General features: G+C 37.4%; 1 protein-coding gene and 1 long non-coding RNA gene across 4 annotated transcripts; one reads left to right on the forward strand and one right to left on the reverse strand.

Annotated features, from left to right (window-relative positions):
- Positions 1–297: 297 nt before the first annotated feature.
- Positions 298–2,815, forward strand: LOC110898392 (S-adenosylmethionine synthase 3). The gene is made up of 2 exons (XM_022145174.2): positions 298–332; positions 1,477–2,815. The coding sequence occupies exon 2, from the start codon at positions 1,484–1,486 to the stop codon at positions 2,654–2,656; it is 1,173 nt and encodes a 390-aa protein (XP_022000866.1). The 5' UTR covers positions 298–332; positions 1,477–1,483; the 3' UTR covers positions 2,657–2,815.
- A 2,820-nt stretch (positions 2,816–5,635) lies between these two features.
- LOC110898391 lies at positions 5,636–8,136 on the reverse strand. 3 transcript variants are annotated; one of them, XR_004877368.1, is made up of 4 exons: positions 7,590–8,136; positions 6,863–7,178; positions 6,467–6,658; positions 5,636–6,111 (listed from the first exon to the last, which is right to left on the reverse strand). It is a non-coding gene; the product is annotated as an uncharacterized LOC110898391 (long non-coding RNA). The 3 variants fall into 3 exon arrangements; XR_004877367.1 differs by having other exon boundaries at positions 5,636–6,114; XR_002569384.2 differs by lacking the exon at positions 5,636–6,111 and having other exon boundaries at positions 6,243–6,658.
- Positions 8,137–10,322: the final 2,186 nt, after the last annotated feature.

The following is a 10,322-nucleotide window of genomic DNA, read 5'->3' on the forward strand; positions in this document are numbered from 1 at the left end:
TGAAAAACTAGTTTCAATTTTTTATTTAGCTAAGATTTAAGGGCACGATTTTTCGAGCTCGAACAGTGTACATGAATTCTCAGGGCCTGTTATTGATGGATGTAAAACAAGAGATTTACATTTTCCCGTGAACATGTAAATGTGATAATATGAGTGGGAAATATTAGTGGGTGGCGGTGGGAAGGAAATGGGAAGCCATGGTTGGCAAGTGGGTCCAGCCAGATCAAGTGGTTCACGATCTTTGTCGGCACTCACTCACCCGCACCTATATCTATATATACATTCTACTTCTTTCCCCTACTCATCCCATTCTCTCTAGATCCAATCACAAGGTACGTCCATTTATTATATCTTTCTTTTTCAACTTCTACACCTCACTTTGTTTACTTATTATTATTGGAATGTTGAATTCGTTAGATCTAGTAGTATATTTCGATGCTATATGCTATATATATTCATTTCAATTTGGATCATGTTGGCTTAGGTTAGGGTCGGCCCAACCTTTCAGGGCCCAAAACGGATGATAGAATTAAGGCCCATTTCACCAAAAAAAAAAAGTAATTAGCTTTCGATCCAATGATCCTAATATAATAGATTTCGATCCAATGATCCTAATATAACAGATGCATAGTATTATAGACCGCAAACTTCACCTCTAACAATCTCAAAATTCAAATTAAATATATATAGTTTTTTTTTGAATTTGGTGGGTCCAAAACACTTGTTTTACTTCACACCCCCTTGGGTCACCCCTGACTTTCGTAGTCAAACAGATTCTTTTTTGGACTATACTTTTAAGTGAATCTGTTGTTAATATTAGAGTAAAATGTCATTTTCGTCCTTGAGATTTGACCAGTTTTGCGACTTTCGTCTAGAGGTTTGTTTTTTCGCATCTGGATCCAAAAGGTTTAAAATCTTGTCATTTTCATCTAGCTCGTCTTTTTACCTACTTGTTTTGTTTTGCTTTGTTTATACATGTACACTATGCTAAATGTTTGTACATAAGATGAAAAAAAGACAGAATTGCCCTTTAAGTTAACAAAAAAAGACAGAAACGCCCCTAACTTAACGGAGAAAAATAGGTGTAGTTAACAAGCCGGATGAAAACTGCAAGATTTCAAACTTTTTGGATCCAAATGCGAAAAAATAAACCTTTGGACGAAAGTCGCAAAACTAACCAAACCTCATAGATGAAAATAGCATTTCACCTTAATATTGTTTTGATGGAACTAGCTAACTAGACTGAAGCATACATACTATTAACATGTTAAGTGCATTGCTATAATAATATATTGATTCACATTCCTTTATTATGTTATGTGGAATTCAACGTCTTTACCAATGTTTTCACAACCGATCATAAATAATTATAAATTTTAATATGTGTGTGTATTTCTATACATTACTAACCTAAAACAAAATATTGAGGTTTAAGTATTTCTAACTACATTTTTTGTTCTGTTTTATGTTGTTCAGTTAAGATATGGAGACCTTCCTATTCACATCCGAATCCGTCAACGAGGGACACCCCGACAAACTTTGCGACCAAGTGTCCGACGCCATCCTTGACGCATGCCTTGAACAAGATCCCGAAAGCAAAGTCGCCTGCGAAACATGCACCAAAACCAACATGGTCATGGTCTTTGGTGAAATCACCACTAAAGCTGTTGTAGATTACGAGAAAATAGTCCGCGACACTTGCAGAAACATCGGGTTCACATCCGCTGATGTCGGCCTGGATGCTGACACCTGCAATGTCCTGGTCAATATCGAGCAACAAAGTCCCGATATTGCCCAGGGTGTTCACGGTCACCTAACGAAAAAACCCGAGGAAATCGGTGCGGGTGACCAAGGTCACATGTTCGGTTATGCAACCGATGAGACCCCCGAGCTTATGCCGTTGACCCACGTCCTCGCAACCAAGCTTGGCGCGAAGCTAACCGAAGTTAGAAAAAACAAGACTTGCCCATGGCTCAGACCGGACGGCAAGACCCAAGTGACGGTCGAGTACCACAACGACAACGGTGCGATGGTTCCCACACGGGTTCACACCGTTCTCATCTCGACCCAACACGACAAAACCGTGACAAACGAACAAATAGCCGCGGATCTCAAGGAACATGTGATTAAGTCAGTGATCCCATCCCAATACCTTGATGAAAACACTATCTTCCACTTGAACCCATCGGGCCGGTTTGTAATAGGTGGGCCCCACGGGGACGCGGGTCTGACGGGCAGAAAGATCATCATTGACACCTATGGTGGATGGGGTGCACATGGTGGTGGTGCGTTTTCGGGAAAAGACCCTACTAAAGTGGATAGAAGTGGGGCTTATATTGTTAGGCAAGCGGCTAAGAGCGTAGTGGGTTCTGGGCTCGCTCGCAGGTGCATTGTGCAGGTTTCTTACGCGATTGGTGTGGCTGAACCGTTATCCGTGTTTGTTGACACGTATAAAACTGGGACTATTCCGGATAGTGATATCCTTGCTTTGATCAAGGAGAATTTCGATTTTAGGCCGGGTATGATGGCTATTAACCTTGACCTTAAACGGGGCGGGAACTATAGGTACCAGAAAACGGCTGCTTATGGGCATTTTGGTCGCGAAGATCCGGATTTCACCTGGGAGACACCGAAGATTTTGAAACCGAAAGCTTGAATAACGATTATATTAGACATAGCAAAGTGATGGATTCTCGATTTCTTTTTGTTTGTATGCTTTAATTTTGTGTTTGTACTTTGTATTTGTTTTTGGTTGTTGGGATTCATATGCATAATCCACATATTCATTGTAATATTTATTTAATAGTTGTTTAAATATTGAGGGAGGGGGTTGGTTCCGGTACAAACCATATTTATCCTACAAACCGTAAGAACAGGTCATAGCATTTAAAAAAAGTAAAATTAGCACATACTAAACCAATACATACATAAAAGTAGTACTTTTGAATTATATTAGCACATTAAAATTAATCAAGATAATTGATTTTAGCACAAATGTGAATGATATTAGCACTTTTCTTTAACATCACATTTAAAACAAAAAGAAGATCCAAATAAAGAATTAATTGTTTGTTAGCATAATTATAAGGAATTCAAGATAATTAATATTATTTAGGTTATCATTTTAGCATTTATCTATAATTGATTGAATGTTACATGACACTTTTTAAATGGTTCTTATAGTTTGTATACAAAATATGATTTGTATTTGATGATCCTACTCCAGTTTTAGTTACTAATGAGTGATAATTTATGTGCGTTTGCATAATGTACGTGTGATGCAGGGGATCAAAATTTTATAATTAGTTATGATGTCATCAACCCAAGTAATCACCACTTCTTATATTTTAACAAAGTTGATTTGGGTGAAGAAATAAGATTAACATAAACCCTAAACAAAATTCTCCTATATATTAATAACACAATGATTTGAACAGTAAAAGTTATAATAATATATATGGTTTTTTTAATAGTTTTATTATCATCTTTACTTTTTAAGTTATATAAGCTTTTGTCAACCGGTACTAGTATTGAAAATACCAGTACGGTTATCGGTACATAAAGGTAAAACCGACACCAGCCTGTTACAGAAAACACCAAAAGTCGGTATCGAATTAATTTTGAAAATCTTTTAGTTCGGGAAATTCGGTACTGCTACCTTTACCATTTGCTTATCCCTGATCACGGGTGTCGTATGAACAACGACGGTATCGTGCAACTTTTTTTTTATTTTCTTCAACTTTTAAGGATTTCTTTTTTTAGTTTCAGGGGTAGGGATGAGCTCGGTGCCAACCAATACCGAATCGGTACTGGTACCGAAAATACCAATTACGGTACCTGTATATGAAGGTAAAAAACGGTAGCGGATCGGTACCAAGAACGCCAAAAGTCGTATCGAATTGGTACTTAAGATTTTTCGGTTCGGGAAATTCGGTACCGGTACCCAGTATCATTTGTTGATCTCTGACCGCAGGTTTCATACGAACAACATTATTACCATACAACTTTTTTTGTTAATTTTCTTTTGGCTATCTTTTAGTGTTTTTTTTCTATATTTTCTTTTTATTCTTGTCAACGGTTTCCGTACACAACACGCTCGTAGTGATTTCAAATCACATGTGAACACAGACTAAACAACAAAAGACGTTCGCCGCAACGCGACAATAGGAAAAAACTAGTTACCTTTGTAAATATAGAACTAGTTTTTCTTTAATAGATAACTTTTAAAAAAGTACTAAAAATGCATGAATCTTATGTTAAAAAATTAGATAACTTTTAAAAATACAAAAGCTTTGTAATAATAATGCAAATGTCTAAGATGCCCTTTAATAGTATTGAACCATGAAGATCTTATTAATACGAAGCAAATTGATAAATAAAATGTTGCTTACTGACAGTGACGGACCTATGATTTTTTTTTAGTGAAGTCCATTTTATTCGGTGTTCAAAAATTTTCATAACAAAACGTTAAAATTTTCGGGTCGGTCCTCATTCGAGTCGGGTCAAAGCGAAGTTCGAGTTAGATTAAAAAAAAAAAAAACAGAAAAATTGGTTATAGAATGATTGAACCCACGACCTCTTGTTGGTAAATAGAGAGGTTTACCACCACAACAAATTTACTTTTCTTTTTATGATGTCCATCTAATTGTATTTATGGAGTCCTTATAGAATTTAATATACCAGATCTACTAATTTTTTAAAAAAACATTAAGGACTGGAGACCCCGACGCGTTCTATGTGGGTCCGCCATGCGTACTGAGTTTGATCCATATGAATGATTGGTCTTGCCTTTGAAATATGATATTCTAGATGGACCATTTGGGATGTGTTTCTTGCGGTCCAGAAATGTATGCAAGTTATGGACTTATGGTACTGCAAAGCCTTATGGCGAAACAACAAAAGTGGTTTTCTAGACATTTTTTAACTACCTAACAAATCAAATGAGAATCAACTAAGGCCAATTTCGGTGAAACTAATCAGTGACAAGTATTTGTATGGCCGTCCCTGAGAATTCAGAGACCCTCAGGGGCCTTGTGCGAGTTGATAAATGTACCCATAAATATAAACTTAGATACATAATACGAGTAAAGTTATTCTACAAAGGCTCCTAATAGTAAGAAATATACAAAGATAAAATTGATCACAAAAATATAACACACTGTTGAGCAAAATTATAATACAATGCCGAAAAATATAACACAATGTCAAAGAAAAAAGACACAAATCCACAATGAGACACAATGACGTAAATATAGAAAAGACACAATAAATAAAAAAACACAATGATGTAAACAAAAAGTCTAAAATCTACAAACTAAACATCTAAAAACAAAATCCCAAAATCTCACATCGTAGAGTTTGATGAGACGGTTTCAATACCGCTTGAATGAGGTCAATCATAGTCCGTTTAATACCCTTCTTACGACTTCTTATTTTTAAAAGACTTTGTATTTGATCCTAAACCTATAGAATACATAGTTAAACTTCAATATATTATCGTTTAGAAGTATAAAACTGATTTATATCCTTGTTTATCTAATTTTAGTGATTATCATTACTGAATAATAATAAGTTTTAAAATGGTGTCATTATTGGTGTATATCTAGTTTTCCTTTTTTTTTTTTGAACGGTTGGATTCTATGATAATAGAACAGGTCAGCATATGCTGTAAAACCCAAAAATGGTACAAAAGAGAAACCCCCTACCCCCTATAAAAGCTTACGACACAATATCTGTAACATTAAAATTCTCCCATCTCTCCCATACAATATTACTGAATTTTGATCTAGGTTTTAACCATAAAAACGTGTCTGCTTTTATTTCTTCTACGACTTTTCCCCCCGTCTTCTGAATGCCGTTAAATTCTTTGTCATTTCTTGCCTTCCAGATGTGCCACATGGTTGTTTGGAACACTACTTTTATTATTTTCTTCCAAGTGAAAGATCCTGATTGATTGTCAATGCACTCCAAAGCTTCCGCGATTGAGATAAATGGCAAGTTTATAGGTAGTTTCGTCCAGGCTAGAATATTCCACCAAATAGATTTCGCCATCGTACATGTGATGAGTAGGTGGTCAATTGTTTCTTCGGCTTCACATCTTGGGCACCAGGGCTGCTGATTTAAAAAAAAATACATTACTTTGATTTGGTTTTTGTTGATTAAGAATTGGGCTGTGCTAGAATTAAGAGTGAAAAAAGTTTCAAACTGGTGCCGAGCTTACAAACAAGTAACGCGCACACCACTAAGAAAGGAGACTAACCTTTGTTACAATTAATTCTGTCTATATATACACACACACACATATATATATATATATATGCACAAATAATTTTTTTTTAATTTTTCGTCCCACAGTTAGTGGGTCCTGTGCGGTTGCACACCCTGCACGGGGCCTGAGCCGACCTTGAGCATCCGTCGATGAAAGTATGTTGTAATTATCAAAGGAAGTTACCAAGGGATTACCGACCGAAAACTTAGCGAAGGAATACTGACAAGGCTTCTCTAGTGGTAACCAAGTCTTCTTCGGTGGCCGACAACTCTTCTTCGAATGCCAGAAAGAGCTCTCTTGTGGTACACTTACCAACAGAAGCCACCGATGTGTCTATGAAGTTACTGACGGTGTGTCTATGAAGTTACTGACGGAATGTCGCTTGTTGGTCTGTAAATAATGTTATTTTCAAATTAAAATATATGGAATATGATTATTTAAATTTCTTGGAAAAGTTTTAAAACAAAAAATAAAACATAAAAATGAAATTAAAATAAAAACCTAGTAACATAATTATATGAATACAAAATACAACTGTAAGAAAATAAAATACAACAAATTAATGTTGGGAAATGTAAAAATTAAAAGACTTACCATGTTCTTCTAGTGTATAGACAACTTGATCGACCCTCTAGAGTGCCGCGATGAAGCCCCATACTCTTTGTCATGCTTTTTGTTGTCGGATCTCACCTTCACCTTTTACAAAAATTCATATCAAACTATAGCACCCCCTTTAACCTATCTTAGCCGCCTTTTCTTCCCCTTATAGCGCCCCTCTCTCTCGTTAACATGTTGGCGACACCATCATGGCGCCCCTCCCTTAAAGATGGCGGTATGGGTGATGGAGCCCCACCGACGCCATAAAAGGTGAGGTGACAAGGTGACGCCTCACCTCTAGCCTAAGTTTGACCTAAAGTCAATAAAACATAAATGGTCTTTTTAGTGACAAAACACAAAACATAAATGAAATTAAGTCATTGTTATTATTTAACCAATTTATTAAAGTAATACTGAAACTTTAATATTAATTATGATACGAAGAAAAAATCACAACAAATTATGGGTTAAACAAAATTGGAATTGCGAGGATAAATTTTTGGTTAATACAAAAGCTCATAAAGATAATTTTTTTCATTTCTCTCTCTACCTCTCTCTCATCATATACATCTCAACCCTATCTGACAAAACCATTTTTAAAACACAATGGTTTTGTAAAACCACTAATTGCTTTTAGTAAAAAGCAGTAAACGTATTTCACTTCCACCTGCTCATTTACTCACAAATACAAAAAATAATGCTAGATAGAGAGCGGAGGAATAACCGTTAGATTTCCGCCACCGGCGACGGAAAACTTGCGGCGGCCATGGCGGTTCGCGGTGTCCGTTTCAACAACGCAAGCGACAACGATTGTACAGGGTAATTTCTCCAGATGTCGAATCAAGGTGGATGGACGAAGAAGACGGGAGGTCCCGATGCTTGGATCGGACAAATCGACTGCATGCAGATCAGTGCTGGTAGGGTTCTACACCAGAAGGCGGTGACGCGACAGTGGCGACACCGGTGGTTTTCCTCTATTACCGAGCAGCGGTGAGGTTTTAAGACTAATTTACCCTGATGGTTTGTTTGTTCATCTCTTTCGTATAACGCCGGCGACAACCATCTTAGCTCTGAAATAACAAATTGTCAAGAAAACAAAGAGGCGATGGGTCTGGTTAAAATCTTTTAAGGGACCAAAGCTGTAAAATCAGAAGTCTCAGGTGGTCATTGTCAAAAAGCCGAAAGTTCACAGAGCACCAAAGTCAAATAAATGAAACAACAAACGCCGTGACCGTTAGTGTACTGTTCTTCGGTTATGTTATAAATTAATATATATATAAATTAGTATAAAAAAATATATATGTACTAAGTATTGTGTCGACCATCTTTTTCCATTTACGCTAAGATAGATACCCAATATAGATGGTAGGACCTAATTATGCTAAAGTCAAGGGTCGGGTGCTCAAAAACCAATGCATATCGATCTATGTCTCCCTCGTTGTTGTTTGGCGCGCATCCCTCAAAACATTGTTGTACCGTGAGGCCACGACATGGGTCCAATGTTGGTACATCCCTCTTTGTTTATGTGCACGATGTTCATGTTTCATATTGATCACACTCAATTTGACGAACGTAAAGAAACACATAGAGCCCTCCCCTAATTAAACACATAACTTGTTTCAGACATCCACGTTAGAACTACATCGACGTTAGAACTAGCTATCTCTCTCTAACTTTTTTCCTCTTTGACTTTGCATCACCAGACATGAATCACTCATCTCACAATTGACAACCGAGCAAATGAAAGATGGACCGTGGGTGCTATATTAATTGCTCAAACCATGACTTGATTAATTATTACGTTCAAAATCTTGAAGCAACAACCGTTTAGATAAATTTATTATATCATTTAGTTTTTGTTTTTTGATCGGCTAACCCACACACCATTTTAGTTATACTTGTAGATCTACACTTTTGTCTATTTTAAAACTCAGACTCTCAATCTCACGAGATCATTTAGCTAAGCACTATATGTTGGAAGTTTAGTGTGAATGAAAGTCTCAAGTTGGTAATTCACCTTGTCCCACATCGGTGTGGGAGTGAAAAGATAGGCTATTTATAAGGTGAAACCTTAATGAAGCCTTTGAAGTCTTATGACATGTTTTACCACAAGTCCTACCCGCGCGCACGCAGGGGGGGTGCAAAAAATGGAACCGGATTTAGTTGAACTCGTGTACGCCCGCACGTCATGCGGACACGAATGCAGTTCCGAAAACCCGGGTCCGCGTGGACCAGTTTTCAATTAACTGAAATGAATGAGAATCATTGATTATCAGTTTCGTAACTGATATTCTAATGACCATTATTTGGTCTTTAATTTGCTGATTTCGGTTATAGTTCTGACACTATAAATCGAAGGCAAAGCTGATCAGTTGACACACACTGAAAGAAAATCTCTTCTCTCGATCTCTCTGCAGCATTCATTCTCCAGTTTACTTTTCAGGCAAGTGTTCCAGTCCGGCAGCGCGCGGTGCTGTTTCGAACCGGCGTACCCTGGGAACAGACGACGAATCTGTTTAAGGGAATTGCGTCAAACACAAGCCCGGTTTAATCGTTTTCTGTTTCTTTTCTACTTCTATTTGCAACCTTTCCTAAGCGCTGTTCTGATCAGTGGTTCTGGTCAACTTGCCACTGCTTCAAACCGATAGTGGTTGATCAGCGGTTAGACTGATCAGTGCTTAAACTAATTAGTAGTTAAGTTCATCAGTGGTTAGACAAACTGATCAGTAGTTTATCAAACTGATAAGTGGTTTCTAATCAGTGGTTATTTTTATAACAAACTTAAACAGATTTTATTTACTGATTATCAGTTTACTTTTCAGAATGGAATCTCAACCGATGACTACTGCTGTTTCTGCTGTCATGACCAGTGCTGTTTCTGCGGTCATGACTTCCGCTGTTTCTGTCACTACCGGTCTGGTTGCACCACTGCCTAATGCAGTTTCGCATGCTGAAAAACCAGAGAAATTCAATGGTGTGAATTTCAAACAGTGGCAGCAAAAGATGTTCTTTTATCTGACCACGCTGAATCTGGCAAGGTTCTTGACTGAACCGAAACCCCATGTTGAGGAAGGGGAGATAGATGCTCAAACTGTGAGCGCGATGCATGCTTGGAATCATTCGGATTTCCTGTGCCGCAACTTTATCTTGAATGGTTTGGTGGACACATTGTATAATGTGTATTGCAAAGCCAAGACTGCCAAAGAATTGTGGGAGTCTTTGGATCGCAAATACAAAACAGAAGATGCGGGCACTAAGAAATTCGTGGTGGCAAAGTTCTTGGACTTTAAAATGATAGACTCAAAAACTGTCATGAGCCAAGTCCAAGAATTGCAGGTTATCCTTCATGATATTCATGCGGAAGGAATGATGCTCAGCGAGACATTCCAAGTTGCTGCAATGATCGAAAAACTGCCACCAAGTTGGGTTGATTTCAAGAACTATCTCAAGCATAAGC

Source organism: Helianthus annuus, chromosome 13 (assembly GCF_002127325.2).
Source record: "Helianthus annuus cultivar XRQ/B chromosome 13, HanXRQr2.0-SUNRISE, whole genome shotgun sequence".
Taxonomy (NCBI): domain Eukaryota; kingdom Viridiplantae; phylum Streptophyta; class Magnoliopsida; order Asterales; family Asteraceae; genus Helianthus; species Helianthus annuus.

Bases quoted from the DNA above. Each gene is read 5' to 3' on its own strand.
- LOC110898392 (XM_022145174.2), top strand. From the start codon at position 1,484: ATGGAGACCTTCCTATTCACATCCGAATCCGTCAACGAGGGACACCCC.